Source organism: Pieris rapae, chromosome 20, assembly GCF_905147795.1.
Source record: "Pieris rapae chromosome 20, ilPieRapa1.1, whole genome shotgun sequence".
Lineage (NCBI taxonomy): Eukaryota > Metazoa > Arthropoda > Insecta > Lepidoptera > Pieridae > Pieris > Pieris rapae.
The window spans coordinates 5,074,147-5,099,475 of record NC_059528.1 but is presented as its reverse complement, the minus strand read 5'-3'; the positions used below and the strand labels follow the sequence as shown (position 1 = coordinate 5,099,475).

At 32.7% G+C, this 25,329-nt stretch overlaps 1 protein-coding gene across 1 annotated transcript; it reads right to left on the bottom strand.

Annotated features, from left to right (window-relative positions):
• Positions 1 to 1,866: 1,866 nt before the first annotated feature.
• On the bottom strand, positions 1,867 to 3,558 carry LOC110993663. Its single transcript, XM_022260009.2, has one exon. It carries the CDS (start codon positions 3,487 to 3,489, stop codon positions 1,867 to 1,869), a length of 1,623 nt encoding a protein of 540 aa, XP_022115701.2. The 5' UTR covers positions 3,490 to 3,558.
• Between the last annotated feature and the right edge of the window lie 21,771 nt (positions 3,559 to 25,329).

The following is a 25,329-nucleotide window of genomic DNA, read 5'->3' as shown; positions in this document are numbered from 1 at the left end:
TGAAAGACAAAACATTTAATATTGTATTTATAGAAGGCTAAAAAAACGTGTGACCTCAAAGAAAACGGAAAATGTTGCAAAAAGTAATTATTTAGTTAGGGAAGAGGAAGTCAATTTTTTTATTAAATACGCTCTATTGATCACAGTACAATTCGATGAACAAGCTTATAGAATGTCGATAATATTAAAATTAATTTCGCCGGATAAATTCATAAAATTAATACATATAAAAGTTCTCCCTTTGTACTAATTTGTTGGGTTATAACGAACACATATAACTTTTTTTCAAATATATTTGAAGCTATTGGTAAAAAGGCAATTTGGCAGTAATTATTGAGATTTCTTTCCAAATTCTTTTTATTAATGGGCTTATCTATAGAAATTTTCCATAAGTCCGGGAAAATGCTTTCAGTAAATGATTGATCAATTAACAAACACCAACAGGTCAGCAGTTCTGCACATTCTCTGAAAAGAGTTGGGGGAAGTTCGTCAATTCCATGACTATGTTTGTTTTTAAGGTTTTTTAATATATTTCTAGAGGTTGTACAGGTCTAAAAAAGAAGTATGCTCTGTTTGGTAGTGACGATGATGAAGTTACTGTCACTCCGATAGTTGATAAAACAGTCAAATGACTTGGATCGATGACCTTTCAATACTTGCCTAGCCTGTTGACTGTTAATTTAAATTTAATTTCACTTTCTGCCATTCTCAGAACGAAACTCTTCAAACTGTCAATATGGCGTCGGGAAACTACACCTTTGATGGTATTCTCCAAAGTTTCATGAAAAACAACAAGTACAATGGAAGAGTGCAGTGACAATAATAATGTGAATTTGGCGCAAGTAATAAATTTTTTAAATTGTTAATTTTAAATGTTTTATGTCATTTGTTTCACCTTTTTTATTTCTGCCTCTGTCGTACGAATGGCCTAAGCATTAGTCAGCCAGTTTATTAAATGTAGCTGGTTATACGGCGCCGTTTAGTTATATGGCTAGGCTGTTAATTGAACGGCTAATTACGCTAGTTGGCTGCATCAGACATAAAATAATTTTCTGTTGATCAATATAACAGCGAATAAACGTCCTGTTTTTCACATAGGAATGTGTATACCTTATTTTCCGCGGCTAAAGCTATTGAGACTGGCCTATCTAAGCAGGAGATGCACAGCAGGAGGCCAGTCTCAATCGTACTATAGATATATCCCGGCTCACACTCACAATTGTCTTCGATTTAAACGGATGAGTCCAACATTCAGATCAGAGGCAACATCGCTTCACGCGCTTAATTATATACATATTATATATATCACTCACTTCTTAAAATTACCTTTTTTTAATATTTGACAACTCAAAGGTTCGAACCCAACCTCATGCAGTCAAATATACTACTAAATAAAGTAAGGCAATTAAAATATCACATGCTCCTTTCAAAAGTTTTGTAGCAAAATATCAAAACCTTGACATTGCTCACATCCCGTCTGGAACTTCCTTATCACAATTATATTACCTTAATTACGACACTATAAACTTGACCTATATATTACTTAATGAACCTTCAAACTTGAGGTCAGGTGACAGATTGCATATAAGGCAGCTATCGTTCTAAGATCGGTATACGTTCCGAGAATTATTTATTTACCGCGTGATCTACATGGCATCATAAACATGTCAATGAAATCTGCATGTACGAGCATAAACTGTAAAATAATAAAATTATTCGTGGAACAATTTAATTTAATTAAAATGCTGGATTGAAAAGCGTATGTAAGACCATTTAGTTAGCCAGTGTGTTAATAGTTCAAGACTCTAAATAATTAATATATTATGTAAGTGAAAGGTATTTTTGTAACAGATACAGGCACAGAATTTATTTACGCATAAACGATTGCAATATACGAAATCCGACATAGAACAAAGTAGTATATACACTTAGACGAACACCCTTCATTATATTAATTCCCGCAATCCATCTTGATACTGTACTGTCAGTATATAATGTTGGCCACTCTCCTGCACTGAGTTCCTCATATGTCTGCGCTTGCGGTCGTAAACAACTTAACAAATGCAAGTATGCAGTATGCCCAGCTTCCAAAGCAGCTGCTACATCACCTTCAGCGAAAACATCTAATGCTCCCCACTCCAAAAGTCTACATCCAATCGTTGTAAGTTTTCTGAGCCCTACATAGTCTCCACATTTCGGAACAAACACGTCTTGAATATCAGTTTCCTTATAGCTCACAAAATCACCCGCTTCATCTCCAAACAATCGAATTAGCTGGTCTACTACAGCCTCTTTGTTATTTATTATATTATCCTTTACCTTTAAGTAGCCAACAAGCGCGGAAAATTTTTCTTGGCTACCAGTTGTCGACATTTTTGGGCGTTCTGTTGCCCATATTATTGGCCCTCTAAGACTGAGAATATCACCACTATAACCGTAGCGCCTCCAAAAGTTATCTTCATACTGAATAACAAATTTCCTCGCCTTTCCGGAACACATTGTCGATGTTATTTCATATTCCTTTTTTGACAACAAGTCTGAGCCCATTTGTATGTTTTTCAGCTGATCAGGTCTCAAGGCCATTGCAAGCAAACTGCAGATGTAGCTCGTCTCTCCTTTTATTCCGTTTAATATAACCTGCTCCTGAGAATAGGAACGGATTTCTTTAATTGTTTTTGCAGGATAAGTGATACTGGCCACACTCTGTTGTAGTTTGCTTGTTAGGCGTTTTCGACAGAATCCTAGTAGCTTCTCTCGCAATTTTGTATTGTCTCCATCGAAATGATTTCTTGCACTGGCACTTCTGTAACATTGATGTAAGTAGAATAATAGAGATACTGAATCAGCAGGTGCACCGCAGACGAGTCTCACTGTTAATCGCATAATATCTCTGGACGAACTAAAAAGTAACGAGTTACAGAGATGTTCTTCCATTGCTGTTCGGTCATAGTACAGTAACTGACGCCTCTCACACTCATCGTCTATTTTATGCGACTGAAAAAGAGCTTTCATGTTCTGATCTAGCAATTCCTGATATTGATTCAATTCAAACCTTTCTAAGAAATTTAAATAGTCGAAATTGTAAAAGTTATCTCTACATTCAACTATACTGCCATTTGTGCATTCGAAAAGCTTTCTAAGATCAGTTTTAAAGAAATCTGGAGCAATAATTGCGTCTGGTAGGGGAATATTAAATTCTTTAGAGTATAAAGCTAAGTAAAATCTAGCAACATTGTCTAGTTTTTCTTTAGCTGTTCCTTCACAAATGTCATCTTTTATTTCTTCTTCTCCATCGTCTTGGAAAGCAACATTGCATTTGGAGTCATTTTTTCTGGTCGTAGCAAGGTCTAGGACCACAATTTCCATTGAATCCCCAAACTTCTTTTTTAATTTATGAGCCGTAACGATTCCTGGGAGGCTGCATCCCAAAATTATAACATCAGCTATCACATGTTTACTTTGCTCAAAGTCAGAAAATGACTGCACCATTACACAGAAAATGATTTTTTTAAAGCCAAAATGTATATATTTACAGTATTATAAATTTACGAAAAATGAAATCAGTATGTTGACATTTTGTGACATTTATATTTTTTTCATTATTATCATTTCATTTATAGTCTATTGAAATTTATCATTTATTACAGACAAACTTTAATATTCATACTAAAATTAAAATTAAAACACTAAAATTTTCATTGTTTAATGAAACTGACAGGCATTTATGAGTCTATAACACTGATCGCGTTTATAGAGAAATACCTGGATGACCAAGCCTTGCTCGGTATTTTTTTTTATAAATTGTGTTTTTTGGAAAGTATATTTAAGTACGAATTACATACTAATGAAATGATGAAATATGAATAATATTTTTCGATCTTACAAAAAAGTAAAGTAGTAAGTTTCTGTTTAAGTTGATAAAACACGAATAAAATAACATTTTCTAGAAATGATTCCCAGCTAGATCGATTTACCGCCCCCGAAACCCCCCGTATACTAAATTTCATGAAAATCGTTGGAGCCGATTCCGAGATTCCAATTATAATATATTAACAATATATTATAATTATTATATACAAGAATTGCTCGTTTAAAGATATAAGATACACAGACATACCAGATATTTCTGGTTGAGACATGCCTGTTACGCATTATTAACCTCGGTTATAAGAGATATAGGAGAAGAGATTAAAACAACCTTATCTATAACTAATTAAAATTAAAATATTACAACAAATTAAGAATGATCGAATGTTCGCCTACGTCTATAATATGTGACGTAACTTTATCATATGACGGCGCCGGCGCACTCGTCAGTCGTCATTACCGCGCCCCTGACTCTACTGACGTCGAGGTCATTGCCACAATATCGTTGCCTATTATGGGACTGATTAAATTAATCGCTCCCGATTATGATACGAATTATTATAGCATAATTTCGTCTTTATATATTATTTAATTATAAGACGAGATATCGTTTGAGATTGTTTGCGTACCATCTGATCTTGTTGTATGTTTGTTAGCAATATACCTGCCAATTGTTCCACACTATAGTTTGAATAAGGCGTAAAATCTTTACAGGTATAAATGTGTAGACGTTTCGAGTGGTTCTCTGACGTCATACATGTCAATAAAAAACGAAGGGCATTTTTAAGTAAACAATCCATGTGAGATATGAATGTATCGAGATATAATCGAGAAATGTTATTTTTTTAAACTTATCCTTGCTAAATGTCACAGACTAAGTTTACGCTAATTGAATGTCATAAAGACTGCATAAATGTAGTTAAATGCTAATACAGAACGAAGATAGACAGCCTTGCTTCAGAAATAAGTAACTGTGTAAATTATAACCAAATTGTCATTGATTAGCGTAAGCAAACTATTCATTAACATACAAATTACTGAGATTGTCCCGTAAAGTAATAATATTATTACCGGTTGAGAATATGAATACACCAGTCGAGAAATTCGTATACGGCGGGTCATATTAATCGAATTTGAAATCATGTACACCATCAGTCTACGAACCATATGATCAGTATTTTCCATTAAAAATTCATCATTAACGCCCAAACACAATAACCTATATCAATCCAATCTAAAGTATTATTAGCCGTGTTATAAGTGTTATTATTCAATTTTTAACAATAGTGTTAGCTTTTATAAGTCAAATTTGAAGTAATACAGAATACGTAAAATCAGTGAAGTGAATAATAGTGAATCTAATCAAGCTATGAAGTGCCATGGCTGTAATAACGTATTAAATGTCGATCATTTTTTAAAGTGTAATAATTGCAAACGCAAGTTTTGTTATGAATGCCTTGATGTTGCTGCCGGGTCGACTAAGCAGCTCAGTGCTGAGCAATTGGCATCACTTAATTGTCCTCTGTGTCAGAATGTAACTCGGCGTAAAAACAATGACGATAATACTCCTGTCCGGCGGGGTCGCAATAACCAATCACCAAGCGCCTCCTCATATATAACGACGTGTAAAGAGCCGGAGTGTGATTTTGCCACGAAAACTTCTGCAGGCGCTGACTTTTCTAAGCAGCCGGTTACGTTGGACAGTATTAGCAAACTTATAGACTTGAAACTGTCCCCTGACTCATCGTTTATGCTAAATCTACGGTCCGCGCTTAGAAAGGACTTGAAGGACATGGTGACCGACGAGGTTAGCCGAGCTGTTGAGTTGGTAAAGGCTGACTTCACGACGACAACGGATTTTATCATCTTAGAACAAAATGATTTGAAGTCAAATATTGCAGACAAAGACAATCGAATCAGGGTACTCGAGACTGAACTTACGAAATCTCAAAACACGTTATCAAAACTCCAGAGTCGTTTATTTACAGTTGAAAAGATTTCACGTGACTTAAACCTCGAGATTCACGAGGTACCCGAAAGCAAGTCTGAGAATCTGATGGAGTTATTCAAAAAACTCTGTGAGTGTTTAAATGTTGTGGTATCTGAGAGTGATGTTAAAGCATGTCGTCGTGTAGCTAAGATGGACTCAAACTCCAAAAGGCCGCGAAACATACTAGTTACCCTCTCAACGCAGCGTCAGCGTGATACACTCTTGTCTGCGTTGACTCGCTTCAATAAGTCCCACCCTGACACCAAACTATCTACTACCGATATTGGTATTGGCGGCTCGTCGTCGAGCAGGATATACTTGTCTGAACATTTGTCTCCTGAAGCTAAAGAGTTACACCATGCGGCACGTAAATTTTCTACTGACAAGAACTACAGGTTTGTTTGGGTGCGATATGGCCAAATTTATGTTCGTAAGGATGAATCAAGCCCGGCCATTCTAATTAAAAGTCATGATTCCTTCACTAAATTGTCTTAATTGTTATTACTACTACTAATTTGTTTGTTTATCATTGCTTAGTAAGTTACTTGATCAATTTTTGTTTTTATATACTGGATCACACGTTATTTCCACAATGATTAATATATTTTATCAAAATGTAAACAGAATTCGTAGCAAGTTAACTCAATTTTCTTTAAATCTGTTAAATTCTAACTTCGATATTATATGCTTGACGGAAACGAACTTAAATATGAGTGTTTTCGATGGCGAAGTTGTTGACGCCCGTTACAATCTCTTCAGACGAGATCGTGCGGATTCCTCCAGTGCTAAAACCGAGGGAGGTGGAGTTTTACTCGCCGTCCATAAAAAATACCAGGTCATCCGTCAAGCATCGTGGGATAGTGATATGGAGGATGTCTGGGTTACTCTTATTCCTGAAGCACGTGACACTTCTCGCATAAATTTATGTGTTTGCTATTTGCCTCCTGATATTAGAATTAACAAGCTTGAACTCTTTTATAGCCATTGCCAAAATTTACTTCTTAATCGTTTCCCTTTGGATAATTTCTTATTAATTGGTGATTTTAACACACCTGATTACTCTGATTCGGTTAATCCCTCTCTGTCAATTTCCCCTAACCCGAGTAAGAAGCTCCTTCTACTAAATGAATTAATGTCACTGTGTAATCTAAAACAACATAACTTTATCACAAATGCAAACGCTCGCTTGTTGGATTTGGTGCTTTCTAATATAGATTGTATAAGTGTCAATGAAACACTTGCATTAAGTTTGTTAGATAAAAATCATCCCGCAATTTTGATTACTCTTTCTCCGATTCAGATTTCTAAAGGGCTTCAACGCGCTAACATTAAACGGCTTAATTTTGCTAAATGTAATTTTGAAAACATTAAATCTGAACTCCAGTCTGTGAACTGGTCCGAAATCTTATCGTCCCCTTGTATTGATGAGTGCACCGAAGCTTTTTATGAGCTTTTATTTGAAATAATATCAAGAAATACACCAAGTTGTTGTAGCAAATTCTCATCTTATCCAGTCTGGTACAGCAAATCCTTAATTAAATGTAATAAAGAAAAAAACTTATATCATAAACGGTTTAAGAGGTTTGGGAATCCCCGCGATTACGACGTTTTCTCTTTGCTGAGGGAGAGATGCAAATTTCTTACCAAGATTTGTTACGACAAGTATATCGCATCCATCGAGGACTCGTTGGTCAAGGACATAAAATCATTTTGGAGATTTGTGAATAATCGTAAAGGCCATATTTCAGTGCCTCACACCATGACACTTGAAAATACTTCTGAGACAGACGGTCAGGGGATATGTGACCTTTTTTCGCGATACTTTGGTTCGGTTTTTGACGATAAAACTAATAAAACTATATACACTGACCAATCTGGTGCTGTAAATAACACGTATTTTAATATATTATCTGGCTTTTCTATTACGGTAACAGATATCAAACGTAAAATAGATAGTTTGGATATTAACAAAGGGGCGGGTCCTGACCTTCTGCCTCCTATTTTCATAAAAAGTTGCGGAAAGGAGTTGTCCATTCCATTATGTGTTCTCTTTAATAAATCGTTAACTAGTGGTGTGTTTCCTAAGCGCTGGAAAACTGCCCACATAATACCTATTTATAAAAGTGGTGATAAGTCCAATTGTAAAAACTATAGACCGATAAGTATTTTATCTTGCGCTGCTAAATTATTTGAGTCAGTGATGTATACTCATCTGTTCAGTCATTTTAAGCCTGTTCTTTCAGACAAGCAACATGGTTTTGTTAGAAACAGGTCTACGGTCACTAACCTTCTGGAATACAAAAACTATCTCTGTCAAGTGTTTGCCACAGGTGGCCAAGTTGACTCTGTTTACACTGACTTCTCTAAGGCTTTTGACAAAGTAAATCACCATCTGCTCTGTCATAAGTTAGCGTCACATGGTATCCACGGCAGTTTATATAGATGGATCTGCTCATACCTAGACTCTAGAACTCAGTTGGTTGCGTTAAAGGGCTTCATCTCTGCACCTATCGCAGTTACATCGGGAGTACCTCAGGGTTCCCACTTAGGGCCATTATTCTTCGTAGTTTTTATTAATGACCTTATTCAACAACTGTCCTGCAATTGTCTCTTATATGCAGATGACTTAAAAATATTTACTTCTATTACTAATTTAGATGACTGCTTAACATTACAGCGTGATATCAATACCGTATCACAATGGTGCAAGACGAACTACATGTATTTAAATATAGACAAGTGTTTTGTCATATCGTTTACTAATAAACGAAACAAAATCGTATGGAACTACGTCATAGATGGTCAATTAGTTAACAGATCAGATGTTGCAAAAGACCTAGGTATCCTGTTCGATGACAAGCTTTCATTCCGTGCCCACTATAGTCACATCACGTCTAAAGCAAACCATCTACTGGGTTTTATTCTTAGATCCACAAAAGGTTTTAAAAATCCTCGTAGCACCTTGTACTTATACTTCAGCCTCGTAAGAAGTATATTAGAATACGGTAGTCCTATATGGTCGCCGAATTATAAGGTGCACATTGACGATATTGAACGAATTCAGAGGAAATTTCTCAGAATTTTATGTTATCGTATAAAACCTGGCCGGTCTAACTTAAATTATTGCGATAGACTCCTGAAATTTAAAGTTCAACCATTAGAATCCAGACGCATAGTCTTCGACTTAGTTTACCTTTACAAAATCACCCACTCCATTATAGACTCTCCCGAACTACTAGCTCACATTAGCCTTAACATTAGATTTAGTGCCCGTAGAGCTAACGAAGTCAATTTATTTTCCCTTCAAACTTATAAGAATAACATCTCTTTTTACAACCCTTTGACCAGGATGGCTCGTCAATATAACGAGTTGGCAAAGAGCAACCACTTACTTGTGGACATATTCTGTCGCAACATCAATAAATTCATTAGTGTCGTTAAAGACATCCTCCATCGTAGGTTAAGTGCTGACCCTTGTGGTCCTGGTTAACGTTACGTTAAATTGGTGTCGAGGAACTTATTATTATTATTATTATTGTTTTTTTTTTTACTATGTTACCTTTGTTAGTTATGAGCCTTTTATTGATGTAACATTAATTTTGCAGTGTGCACATGGTTTTACATTAGAATCCTGTTCTTAACTATTAGTTTTAAGTTTATTTTTGTAAAGATTATAATGTGTTTTGTGCACCAAATAAATAAAAATAAAAATAAAAATAAAATCCATTTTTGACCATCTGAGATAGACATCTTAATCTAAATATTGATAAAAACTTTGCCAATCGATTGCAATAACCATCTGTCGATAGACCTTTGTATGAAAATGACAGTTTAACTGTGCCAATATCCTAAGATTTTATATTACACCAGTTTTTAAAATAATTAAAAGCTATTTCATATGTTTTAAACATAGACATGTATATATTAATATTTTAAATATTATTTTACGTTTACGGTTTTATTTACTTTATTTGGTTTATATTGATTATCAAATATGAGTTATAAGAACGAAGAGATTGCATTCTATCCGTCGCCAAAAATACATTGTCTACGTAGGGTTAGGATGCAGATAGGAGATCGATCGACTGTCACGGTCTGATCTCAGATTGCTTTCAATCTGAGTATATGGATTAATTATCGGGTTCGGGCGTATGTCGTTATTGCAAGCGCCAAGTAATAAAGTACCAAGTATTTGCAGCTTACTTCGCCTCTGCAATGGTGGAGTGGAGAAATGAAATAACTTACTAGAGTGTTGGAGATGAAAATATTTCCTATGTACCTACTTCATTATTATAGTAATTGCGTATATGTTTTTTATTTACTTGCTTGTCATCTACGCACGACCACGACTTTATCAAGAGTTATGTGTTTATTACGCCACTGCGATATTTAATAATCACTCTCTATTTAAATGTTAATGTGGAAGATAGAATTATTATTCAATATTGATTGTTTTGTGACATGTGTTACCAATAAAAAAGTGTTACAAAGCATTGTTTTAATATTTGAGACGAATGATGTGTTCTTTTAATTTAAGTATTCTCTACTGTAGTGTCGAATGCTAAAAATAAAATTCTTTTAATACTCATTTGATCAGTCTTATTGCATCGTTTAACATCTGCGTTCGTCACTGACTAAACTCAATTTGATTGATAGAAAATAACATGTTTAAAGGTAAAGACAATTATTGACTCTCTTTGGCAGCTAAGATATGTGGCGGTTTTACTGATCGAATTACCTTATTCATAACCTTAAATATCCAAATTGTATGACTTAAATAAATATTTGTTTAAAACAGAACACACAAATAGGAAAAAAATACGGTAAAAATGGACCATAACATTTATCCAGTTTAATGGATTGATATCAAGTTTTAATGGCAAATGATACACGTCTTATAAAAATCTCAATGGGAATAGAACCCGGCGCTATGTTGTACGTGCGTCCGCGCACGTAGGCCACAAACAGGAGTAGCTCCACTATCTCACGACACGATTAGAAAGTTAATTTACTGACGCTTGATAAGAATCATCCTAATGGGCCAAATGGTTAATAATAGTAATCACATTAAATGTGTCTTAATTATATTCCTATTTTCAACGTAATTATATTTAATTTTATACAGCATAATTATATTAAAAACAGATCATACAGCAGTACTTACAATAAAAGTAAATTTGATTTTATATTACATACAGCCTTCGGTGTTGTACGCAATAATATTAATCAGAATAATAAAGTGTTAAAAACATTATTTCAGGCTTTAAATAATGAATTCCGCATTATCAAAGTAAACATTAGAAAGTATTTTAAATAGTACTCAAGTAGGTGGAAATTATAAGCTACTTTGCAAAATTATACAATTCTTCCAAAATAAAAAAACTAAATAAATTTATAAAGTTCATGAATTACATTAATTTAATACAGAAGAATAAGAAAAAACATGACCTCTATAAGTCATGAAAGGATATGGCTAAAAAGTTTTATTAAGAAGACTTTTAAGAGAGTTTGCTTTTTGGAGAACTTTATGGCGAAGATCCTAAACGGCTAAAAACGATGAGCTGAGAGATGGAATCATTATATTACTTATTTATACATTTATATACTATTTTAAAAATGTTATTATGCCATAATCTAAATGATAAGATGTACTGTATACGATACAATGTATATATTGAACAAGAAAAAAAATCGTGGGTGTACGTATATATGTACGCGTTAGAAGTTATACTTCTTTGACGAAACAGGATTTTTTTTTAAATTTCCTACCTTTATTTACCTTTGTTGATAAAACGACACTAGCAATACCATACATTGAAAGTGTTATCATAACGCATTATCTAGTTAATTCAAGTTCTTTTAAATATCACAAAAACACAAAAATATTGACTACAGCCAGCTTCAGGGTGTCGGTTTATTGTGACGGTAAGCGCGCGCATCTTAAAAATTTACTTTCATCGTTTAATTTCTCATGAACCTAACGCGCCAAAAAAAAAACTTAAAAAATACGTCATGCGTCACGTCAAATATTTGCAATACAATGGAAACGCTCAGTTATCGCGGTTGTAATGCGAATTGAGCTGGTTCCCATTCAGGTCGAGTTGACGACACGAGACAAGCTATGCCTGGTGAAGTTATATTATTATATCTATAGCTTATAAGATTTTTTAGGAATATGCAGTTGATTGGGTGTTCAGGCAAAAATAATCATGCGTGGCTTAGTGGTTAATGTCATGAGACATACCGAATTATCGTATAATATTTATATTCGGCCCTTCGATACGATGGTTTACTGGCGAAATACTAAATTAAAAATCCAAAGTAAAAAAACATAGTACACATTATCCAAACAAACTCCAACTGTTCTGACAACTCCAAGGCAATATTCTAGCCCAATATTGAAGTATTTGACGCATTTTAAGAGACGACAAAAAAAACTTTATCTATATTTTATCTCTTACGGCAATATTAAGATATTTAAAATAAATTGCTACCGTGTGTTCAAGGTTGTAATGCTATTGTTAAATTCAAGATTACTTTTTTTAACAAGAGTTAATTTAAGTTCGCCTTTAATAATAGTAATTAATTAATTTCCAATTAAAATATATTTTACGTAATATCACTTATGTAAATCGAAGATCGTGTAATCAAGATATATGTAGGTATAAATATTTGTTAAAGAAATATATGTATAAATATTCTTATTAGTAAATACTAAATTTCTTACTTAAATATATTAATAATAATACATAAATACTCTTTCAAAACGATTTTAATTCTTTAATTAAACACGTTTATTAATTCTTTAATTGAAATTTTCAGCTATTTATCAATATTAAAAAAAAACAAAAACCATCTAACTGATTGTGCAAGAAATATTTTAAAAAGTAGTCATTTTAAAATCACTGTAGCTTGTTTGTTACCATGGAGACATGTCATATGACTAGACCATGTTTTATTATAATGCTCAAATGTGGCATACAAATCGATTGATATTGCTGACAACCAATCAAAACATTATATAATAACGCGTTAATTGGATTAAATTTGAAATTTTTAATTTAAATGTGTTGTCGAGCATTACAACGCCATATAGGTATCTTAGGATAGAGTGAATAGTATCTCGTTTTAAAGTAAGTTTTCATATGAATTCCATGAAACAGTCTACTACCTTCGTATGCAATGTATTCAACACAAAAACGCATTCTACACACGCCGATCGATGGAGATATATATTTGCCGGATGGTATAATATTATTTACTAACATTCCATTTTTTATTAGTTTTTGTTGTATTTGTAAGTTTTCTTTAGATGTGAAACATCTATAGCCGCACGTAAAACCGATTTCTGGCGTGGCGACGCATGCCGTGGCGACGCGTCGCCACACTGTATGATATACAGTCTAAATGCAGTAGTAAATTTCACATTAAAAATATTTAATGAATATAATGTTTATTAACAAATAGTCATCCTTATCTGGAAAAAAATCGTAATATTTTATTTTATCATTATAACATATTTATTTCCTATCACAGTCTGTTCTTTTCTGCATATTACTTTTAAAAAAATAATATCGATGTTTCACATCTGCCAGGCGTGACGGCTCATTTTACTATTATATTTTTGGTGATATTTAAAGTTAACACCAATTACAGAGGGAACTGCTTTACGATAAGTTAATAATTTAACTTGTGATATTGACCTGCCTCAAGTGTGGTGTCGTCAAGGAGAGCTTTGACATCTGAGCTCCTCAGTGGAATAAATGGTGATTCATAAGTTAAGTTATACTAAACTGTTAAGTGTTACTTAACCAATTTTTTACTTAGTTTATTACTTAATTTGATTTATATTTATATGTTGAATTCAATTATTTTATTGTTACTTATCCAGTTAACCTATTATTACTTAACGATATGTAAAAATTTATTTAATGTCGTAAAAAGTACATTTTATTTAGTAAGTTAGTAATAAACTGTTAATCCTTCTAAATAAATAAAAATGTCTAGTACACAATTAATTTATAAGCTAGCATAATTAGTATATTTTCTCATTGATTGAATGTTTTAATGTTAAGAAATATCTCAAACAGTAGAAAAGGTTTTACTTAGAAGTATATTCACATTTTTACACATTATGTCTGTCTAATTTTTAAACCTCATAATATTTTTAACTTTTTTAAATACACAATTGTATAGTTTCTACGAGGTTTCTATTACAAACTAGTTATAAATATTTTTGTGTTTTTGACACTCATTGCGTAAATTCGGTAGGCGCTCACACACAGGCGTTAAAGCTTGCCGAAGAGAAGGGATATATGAAACAACTTCACGACCCTTAGTAATGAACAACAACAGTCAAAGATCGGTGAAGATATTTTATAGAATAGGAGGCAAACGGGCAGAAGGCTCACCTGATGATAAGTGATATAAGCCCATGTACAGAGTGTACAAAGCCAGAGAATGCTCGGAAGTTCGCTGCCTTTCAAAAATTGGTACTATCTTTCCTTGGAGGAGAATCTGGTAACACACAGTGCCGGTGCGCGGTATAATCTAACTTAGAAAACGTAACGGTAACGGCATCATCATTAATTTAAATATATCAAGAAAGACATTTTCTTCTTATGCCAATCTCAAACAAAATTTCATCTCACTCACAGATTTTATTTATACAACTACTTAATTAAAGTAAAACTTTATCCTGTTCTTAATTTAAAAAATAAATGCATTACAAAACCAGTATAATCAAAATTGTGGGTAAAAGGCGGACCAAGCAGTCGTGTTCCTACAGGGTTCAGAGGCCACAAAGCTGCATATGTAATGTATCGGATATATTCATACTGGTCTTATCCAGTATTTTCTTGCTCCACGACGTTCGTAACACCTTTATAGTAGCGGGTGTAAATAGTTGGATACAAAAACCAGCTCGAATTAAGATGTTAAGCTTTGGTAGGCAAGTTCAGTAATCTTTTATGGATTGAATTGGAATTCAAAGAAGTTGTATAACTATTTCAAGTTAAATAATTTGTAAAGAACTACGAAGCAGTTAACTATTGGGGGAGTCGTTATTAGAGACTTCTTAAAGCTTCTTAAAAAGCTCTATCACCACGTTCCCAAACTTATGTGGTGGGAGTTTGCGTTCTCTTCTTTTAGTACCATGTAACCTGATCAATAGACTACAATGCTGATTTTTGTACCGCGCTAACCTTGAAAAAATGACGTCAAAGCTACAGATATTGAAATAACTATTTCCATTAGGCATACAAAAATGTCGGAATCGCCATCGGTTTCTATGCTAGAAGTTATTATGTACTGGCGCTAATTATAAAAACACTTAGCTAACATCTCGGAGCAAGTAACCAAGTAAGCGAGCTTTGTATAGGTACAAAAATAAATGTATAATCAACACTGAAAAGTGTTTTTTGATCCACGTGTAATGTGGTTCCGACCTCGTGCTAACAGAATCACGACCACATTAACTGTGCACTAAAAATTTAACGATGCGTCCAAGAATATACTGCCCACTTATTTTAGCTGACATAAAATTTTAAAATTCAATTTCAAGACAAAGTCAATACAGATTACATACGTTCCTTTGATCAATTTTATACCATAGACAAGTAGGTATCAGCCGTCTGACCCATGTAGTTGTTTTTTTGACGGTACGAGCGAGTGTTACACGCGCATATAAAGTCACCCTAAGGTGTGAGAATCGCACGCTGGAGCTACTAGGCCAACAATATACAGTAAGAATAATAATAGTGATGCCATAGACAATTATACGTTGATACTTAGGATTAAAGTAGTTTTTAAAACATTAAAAAATCATATTAGGACGGAAAAATTTCGTGGAGCAGCTAGCTTCTATTAAAGTCTATTATTTATTTAAATAATTTAAGTTGATAAATCTTAATGGTATTTCCGATCGTCGACTCATGAGTTTAGCAAAATTTCCGATTTTAGAAATAATTTTATGGAAATAACCTTGATTTCCTTATCTCAGAAACCCAATAGAAACTCATCTTTATTCATACTGAATTGACTTTCCTTAAAAATCAATTAATGCGGACTCAATAATAAGAATAGTAAACGAGATGATAATCTACAGCATTGTTTTGACCTTAATATGCGTTTTACGATTCTTTTTATTTGACAAATGTATTGGTCATGGGATCCCAGCAGTTACTGTTTAGATTAAATTTTCATCCTCTGAGCAAAATGCTTAACAGATGTGCCGAGACTAGTTCAATATGATTGAAAAATATATGTTATTTGTTCAACTAATAACATATATTTTTATTTATACAATTCAATTTAGGGTCCTTCAAGAAAAGAGCGTACCAATTCTTAAAAGGCCGGCAACGCACTCGCGAGCCCTCTGGCATTGAGAGTATCCATGGGCGGCGGTATTACTTAACATCAGGTGAGCCTCTTGCCCGTTTGCCCCCTGTTCTATAAAAAAGAAACTAAAAATAACAATCAAATTACAGCAGTTACAATTTTCTGAATCTACATAGTAACAATGACAATTTAAATTTGTTTATTTATTAATTCTTCATTATTTTACAATCTTTTATCGTAAAATATAATAAATATAATCGTTGGTTAAAATCATTTCTCACATTTGTCTGCACAAGAATTCACAAATATTGCAAATAACAATATTTTTATTGCATAGGTATATACTTCTTTCATACGCCATTCTAATTCTTTATACTAGATATAATTTCAAACCACTGCTTCATATAATACACTTCCTTTGTGTAATAATTGTTTCTAAATGTAAAATTGCTCGTAAAAGCAAATATTTACAGCCGCATTTTAATTGTGTTGATGAGTAAAATGGCAACATTACAAGATCAAATGACATACGAGCGAGGGAAGTGAGGGAAGGTACCAATTACAGAAATGTGAACCCCTATAGACGCCAAAGGTTGTAAGTATTGGAATTCTATATCTGATTTTCATCTTTATGTCAGCTGGATAGAGTTAATATTACATTGTGGATAGTGAGAGATTTGCATTGGGAGTGATTTGGCATAGATATGATATTTGCAATGGGTGCACCGACCTGCCTCCCAGTCACGTAGGCACTGTCTGTTGGGGAAATCTAGGAAAAAGCGTAAGAGATGGATACTTTACTATAAGTGTAATGCTAATGTCAATATATATAGTATATATTTATTTCATTATTCTTTATTACTTAAGATATCATATGGAACAATTATATGGAACAAACTACCAAATAGATAGGTTTAAAGACATTTATTCTCATAATAGACGTTAGTCACATTTCTGAGATACAATTTGTATTTCAGAAATATTAACGCCTCAATATGAGTTCTCAAAATGTATGAAATAGGTAAAACTGTTTATTTCCACTACATATTGAAGATCCACTTACCAAATTATTTGTATTATTATAAAATATTTAATAAGAATATTTTTTATACTTGGGGATTCCCTTGTTACGTCTTATATTTCAAAATGGGTGTGGTTGATAAATAAAGAAATCAATGATTCATTCGTATTAGTCCTAGTTTCTATATTTAGTGTTTGCTTATCACCTTCTTAGGAGAAATATTACTTAAATGAAATTCTTAGTAAAGTAATTAGGTTTCACATGACGAAATAATTTGAAAACGGCGTTTTTAAGTCATAGTAAATAGAACATCTGCGTGGTTTAGAGTGGGTTCGATTCCCGACCAAATTGTTGGCGTCAGGTTGGCTCAGAGTCTTGAGGTCGGAGGTAGTATTAACCTAGTTGTACACATTTAATACAAGGTCGAAATAAAACTTCGTAAGGCATGCCTGAATCCAAACATCGACGGCGTGTGTCAGGCACTTATACGAAATGGATACAGAAATCTGAAGCCCAGTTGTAGCGCCACTGGTTCTATTTGAAGTTGAAAAAATGATGAGAATAAATTTTTACGATGAGCGCGCACACCGTCTCAAAAAAACGGACACCTTGAAGTAAGTCTATATTTTTTGTGATATTAAAATAAACTTTATTTATTATTAACTAGATAATGCGTAATAATATTACTTTCAATGTATGAAATACCTCTTTTCTATTGTTAGTGTCATTTTGTCTACATACATAGAATTAAATTTTTAAAAACATTTTTGTTTTTCTTATTCTTGTTACTGCAAAGAAGTTTAACTTTTATCGCGTGTGCATAAGTTCACACACGTTTCTTTTTATACACAGACATATATTTGAAAAGTATTTATGTATGAAAGATAAATAAATAAAATACGTAAAAGCGGGATTTTACGTATTTTACATTTAGATATAGTGCGATTGCTTTTGGTAATAAATAGACTATTGTAAAAAATAGTAAATTTATTACGAAACTTACAATACTTTCAGAGTCCACACCAACAAGTTATGATATTTTAATAAATCCATATCCAGGCAATAAAAAACCATGCACCTTCAAAAGATCATAATTACAAGGTGGCTGAAGATGTATTTATGACAAAATATCATATTTATTGTGCTTTTGATTCTCGGACAGGTTGTAATTTACGTTGCGCAACGATTCTCGTGCCAAAACTGGTTTATCTGATCTCAGTAATATTTTCGCTTTTTAATTGAATTAAATACACTTCGTCTTAAACGAATAATTTATACACTTTTAGGAATTCGATTCGCCAGTTGCAGGAAATTTTAACAAATTATATTATTTAATGTAAACTGTTTGCATCGCTAAAATTCGATAATGGGTTGACCGTTTGACTATTTTATCTATTTTGTTAGGATCATATCCTGAAATATTTGTGGAGGTTCAGGGAAGGTTTAAACGGTGGGAAACATCATTAAAAAGTAATAATAATAATAACGAAACAAAAATAGTATAAACGGCAATTGAATTTTTCAATAGAAATTGTTCCTAATTAATTGTTAAATTGTTGCCATATTATAGATACTTTTAGAAATTGTGTTTCAAAGTTGTAGTATGAGGACCGATCTTTGGACAGTTTTAATGTTGTTTCAAGTTTAGTTTGAATCGCGAAATTATCAATAATCCCAATAAAGTTTACAAATATATGTAAATTGTAGATGATACGAAGTTCAACGGGTCATTAGTAATAATCTACAACAGTAATATTAATTATATTTGTTGAGCGATATGGAAATAGTTAAAAGCAGGTTTTCAGGTATAGTCACAGGTGTTGTTATGTTAAGGGATAATTAGTGAAGTATCTTCCTACTCTCAGAATGGTTACTAATATTAACCGATTAAATAAGTACAATAAAAATCTTTTTATACCGACTGTTTCGCTTACATGCTAAATAATAATGTATTATAAAGTAATAAATTATTTAGTCCCTATCCATACTTTATTAAATAAGTACAAAGGCCTTCTCTAAAATCTTGGCGTTTTCTAGCGATTCGATCCAAATTGGACCCGCTTTTATAATGTCCCCCATATTCTTATCTGCCCTTTTAAAAGCCGATAAATAGAAATAAAAATAGAGTCAGAATAGTTTACAATTACCAAATAACAAAAAACATTACGTATACAAATTCCCATAAATTTGGAAAATTATCGTGTTCAAAAATATAATTACGTACTTAGCGCATATGGGCGCCAAAATGGGAGCTGTCGAAACCTGATTATTATTTTCAGAAATAATTTTAACTTTCGTCGTAACGGTAAATTAAATCACATGTGAGAAAAAGCGACCTCTCAATTTTGTTTCTGAAGCCAGCACTGAGCCTTTTAACGTAGTTTTTCTGCACAACTATGTCCAACCAGATGCCCGTGATGTCTGATGAATGAATGATGATTTCCGAACCATTTTAACTCTTCATCCGTCAAGCTTCTTGCCCATTCTTAAAGGCCGGCAGCGACCCTCTTGCAATGTGTGTCTATGGACGACGGTGTCACCATCAGATGAACCTCCTGCACGTTTGCGTACTGTAACATAAAAAAGCATTGCTAAAATAATCTTAGTTATAATATGTCAGGTAATCTTTAATATATTAACTGAATGAGACTAGCTGCCCACGACACCGGGGATTCTAGTGTGGGGCAAGTGTATATTTGAGCGAATTTGAAATGTATGATATAAGTACCGTAAAAAATATTATATGTATAATAAATAACATTGAAAATTTAATGCACATAATAAAAAGGATATATATACGAATTTAATACAATAATAATAACACGTAGTTACAATACTTCTTCTATTGTAAACAATCACTTTTTCACAATCAAATCCAACAAATTCGATTAAAAATCTAAGGTCTAAACATGTACATATTATGTAATTTTGCAGTCGAATATTGTATAGCTATTGATTTATTTGTAGATGTCGTTTAGGTTTAATTGACTGTTTCTGCATATCATATTCATATCTTTAATTTTTAATTAAAGTCCTATTACAATTTTATAATGTCGTATATCAAATGGAGTCGAAGATCATTTAAATGATTTTTTAAAGACCTGTGTACAGGATTCCGATACACCTTGTATCGGGTCTGAGCTTAAAATAAATATTGATCCTCCCAATGCTCACAGAGTTAGCGTTTCTATATTAAGTTAAAACTGAAGTCGTAAAATTGTCATAAATAAACGACTATCGGGTCTATATATGTAAAGTGTCTTTAATGGCGTAATCTTAAATCAGCAATTCTACGATTCCCGGTCAGACCATAGACAATAGTTTTGTGCACCTGTAAGAGGACAGTAAGATTACGACACAATGTGATTCTTACATTAATGTACGTTTAGGTAACGTAGGCAAGGATTAGATATTTATTTTATCACATATAGATCATAGATTGCGCTCCGTGTGAACGACATTATCACATGATAGGCCATGTGATCTTACCGCAACGAAAATAGCACCAAAATTGTACCTATGACACACCCACTGCCATTTAAACATATACTTATATATACATCTCGTAATTCTAATTTCAAATATGCTCAAATATTTGAAATTACAATTACGAGAGTAATAAAAAAAAGAAATAAAAATGTCTAATTCCTGCAAATTAAGCATTAAACATTTCTTTTTTAACGTGAAAGTAGTATTTCATCTAAAATATATAATATATAATAATTACGTAAACACCCTTATGAAAGGACATCGATAATATTTAGCATCTGAAAGTTTGTACAATAGAATTGATTAACTTGTTTATTTTTATTTATAAATTTCTTCTTCTTCTTCTAAAACTCTTCAGACCTTAATTTATTAATTATTGTACAAATATAAATAAAAATAAATTTCCTAATATTGCTATTCCAATTGTATATAGCTATTCCTAGCTATATTGTTAGTTATGGATAGATAGATTTAGGAATATACCTAAGTTTAATTTTTTAATGTTTTTATCTAGAATAGTTGGTGTGGGATTTTGGAATTCTATCGTATTAGTAATTACTGTTAAATATTCATAGGCAATCGGGGGGCCCGTCGTCTCGCCTCCGCTACGCTCTTGTTGCAGTACTTTGTGACGCATTTCACTCTCTTACTGTAGACATCTTCCAAATACGATTTAAAGTGATCAATTCCTAATCTTTCGGCTGGATGTTTATCTTTACATCGATTTGTTGCTCCAGATAGCACCTGCTCCAAATAAAGGATATGTATAACTCATCTGTCTGACTTGTTTGTGGGTCGCAAGTACACGACGGATCTGGCTTTGAGCTCTGCATGATTTGTGGGCTAGGTCTGACTGAAGAATCTGAGTCGCAATTATGAGTAAATTGCGGCATGTTTTTTGCTTTTCATGACATCATCGACTGCACTGCGGATCGCTAATCAGTTAGTATTAAAAATCCAAATAAAAGACTACTTTTGGCAATTTGAAATCGTATTACTTATTTTGATACTGTATATGATCTTCATATGTATTTAAATAATAAAACCTATTTTATTTTTTGGCAAAGGTGACCTTTTGTATCTAGGTATAAATAAATCTATAGATATACATAAATATAAATGTATAGTATGGTAGCTCGTTGCCTTAAATGCTTTAGCGTGAAACTCTTCTCCTTGAAGTCTTAGGTTCGGCCCGCGGCGGTGCACCAGACTTTCTGTATATGTGTGTAACATTCGCTCATACGTTGAACAAAACATCGTAACAAATCGTGTCTCAAATCCAAAAATCGACCTACTGGTCTATGATATAAAAATTATCAAAGAAACGGATTTATCTGAGGGCCTTTAAGGTTGTAGCGCCAGTGGATTAATATCAGCTACATCTTAAAAATTAAATTATTATAACATATGGGTTCATAATGTGACGTCACTCGTTAAAACGTCACCAAACCTTTGGTTTCGACCTGTACGGGTTGTTTAAAATAACGTTATGACGAATAGTCATGTGATGCGTCACGAGTGTTGCTACAATAGAAATAAACTTTAAACATCTGCATCTCGACTTACTAATCTGTTATCTTTGTTTGTTACACGTCACAGACCATTTAATACAATAACATCATTGGCTTTATAGGACTTTTGTGATGTATATTGTTTACTTTAAATCGTCTCAAAGCTAAGGGGAGGAGTGAGGAGAAGGTTATCCCATCTTGCCACACTCTGACTACGTAGAATTCGAAAGTAACCCCAAAGGCCTCTTTCTTTTGGAGGATTTAATCGCTCGTCCGGCTGTATAGGACCAAAAACAATTAAATTTATTATCTTTGGTAACATAGTGCCTGCATTGTAGGTTGTCCTTTAATGCGGGTACAGAAAAAAAATGTTCTTATGTCCTTTTTAAAAAAGATTGGAAAGATTCTCACTATAGATATATAATTATGAATGTTTATTGAAAAATACACCATCTTCAACCATTTTATAGATTTTTTTAAGAATATTAAATTCTTTTCAAAACATGAGTGAAAGGTGTGTAATAATAAAAAAAACACTTTTTTGATACACTGCTTACTTTTTTAATCGACCAACTGAATATTAATTTTCTTTTGAGACACATTGTAGTAAAAGAACTAAGAATGAAGAATTTGAATCGTTTTTAATTAGTTTATGAATAGGATCTATATACAGATAATAAGGTTTTATATAACAAAAACATGAAAATGCTAAGTTGTATTGTGTTATTGCTTTCCAAGGAATTAATTATATTTGTACGTGATAAAATGCAATAATGCATTAATGTATAGTATTTACGCTTCTTTCCCAGAGGTGTTATGAATTCTAGGACTTCACATTCATATATCTAAACACTTTGAATTTCAAATGATATTAGTAGTTATAGTAAAAAGAGATTTTCTATAGAATTGAGTTCCACCAGGAAGAAATTAGTATGTTTGTTATTTATTACGTTTACAAAACATGAAACGCTTTGAATACATGTATGTATCACCTTCATGAGAAATCAGGGAATTTATGATGTGCTTTCAAAATAGAATAGCATCTTTGCATTTTCGGTGAGTGTTCTGAAGAATTGTTTGGGGTGATCCCTCCTGCCTGCCTCATTTCAGCATTGTACGAGAGAGCTGCATCATCTATAGTTATTAATTCTTAAACTATTTAATAAATTTCAGTGGAGTGGTAGAAATCATAAAAATATGTTAACTTTTGAGTTATTTGTCATTCTTAGGGCCTGTTTCACAATGTCCGAAGTTCCAAATGAGCTATTTATTACTTATTGGTAGGATAAACAGTATTGTTGCGTTTCGCGACTGTCAGTCAGGTAGCGCGAAATTTCTTCGGAACTTTTATCTTCCGAATAATTTATGTGTTCCATAGCTATTTGGTACTTTATCCATACAATAGAAATTACTATAGAATTTCTATTGTTTGAATGATAAACTAAAATTCCTTTTACTGTCATACTTAATCTTATTAACTTAGCTTTTAAAAGCCTTTGTCAGACCATTGATAAAAAGTACTAATTAACGAGTCGTCGCTTCTGCGTCAATATGGCTTTATAAAAAATAACTATTTTGTAAATAACCTCCCGAAATCAACATCCCTCAAAACAGCAATTAAATGTAGCGAATGGGGATATGTCTAATAAAGGTAATAGCTTGAAATTGTTTTTTTACGTAGGCTTATGAGCAACAGTGTGATGAGCCAATCCTAAGCACAACCACCCATAGCGAGAGATATATACGACACTTGTAGAAATAAATAATGCTAAGTAATTAAATGATACTAATGCTTGCTTGCATACTATGCTTTTGATGCTGAAGATAGTACCTATTTGCGTCTATATTGTCAATGCGTAACTTGATTATTTTGACTTATTAAAAAAGCCAAGTGATCAAAATGCTATTGGTTCGTGCAATAATACGTTGTTTTCGTGTCTACTGGGCCGATAGCATGCAAAAAAATAAAGCAAAGAAACTACTTAACTATTAAATGTTACTAAGGATAATTATTTTTAAGGATATAATTGTTATTAAGGATATTCATTTTACAATATGTAGTACTGAGCTCTTTTCTGGGAACATTTTATTTACCCAATTTAAACTACAACATGAAGGTGGAGATTTCAGTATAAGCTTTTAAATTATCGGCTCAATCATAAAGGTAGATTAAAGGTAGAAGGTAAAGTACATCGTCAAAAATGAAAGATAATTTTATCGTAAGTTACATTAAAAATAACTTATAAATAATAATTCTCAAGTGCTCATTTTTTGGTTTACAGTCGGATCCACTATTCTATAAAAAAAAATTGCTCTCTTTTCTTGAACTAAAGGAAAGTCTCTTTTTGTTAAATTGACAAAAGGCTCTGACGATAAGCGTCAGATGAACATTTTAGTTGCAACGTTGCAACTGATTAGTTGTAATGCATAAGGTCCAAGTTTATTTAAACATTTATACGCCGAAACTGTGTTTGTATGTGGAAATACCGCGCAGGAAGATTCGGTAATTACGACAATTTGTCGATTCAGCCCAAAGTCAGGGCTCTGAGGTCAATGCCTTTAGTCCCCTTGCCAACCTTGAATTATATTATATAAGACTTAAACGCGCCCAATTCCGATAACATGGGCTTTTTTTTAATTAAAGCACTTTAATCAGGCTGGTTTTGCCGATTGATCCGTCTTCACAGTATTCGTTAATACATGCAATCCAGAAGTCCTGGATTCGACTCCCAGCGATATAATCATTTCACCAATAATAATCATTAAACTGAATCACAAAATACACCGGTTCCATGATCCATTTCAGGGTTACGGATTTTGAAGTAAATTGATTCTACGAACTAAAAAAAATAAACAAAATTGACATTGACTAAACATATAATACACAGAACATTGCATCATTAGAGTACAACTGAAGGATTTATAATAGAATTGTTTTTTAAATATATTCTACAATTTCTTAATATAACCATTTAATTAACGTATATAAAGTAATCCTACAAGTAACATAAATGAATATAACAAAAAACAATAACTAACCTTTAAAAATATATTATTATTAAAAGTATCTCTAGGCAAAGAGCCCTATTGAATAGGTAGACTAATTCTTTGTA

Excerpts from the sequence above, each read along its gene's own strand:
- LOC110993663 (XM_022260009.2), bottom strand. The coding sequence starts at position 3,489 with ATGGTGCAGTCATTTTCTGACTTTGAGCAAAGTAAACATGTGATAGCT.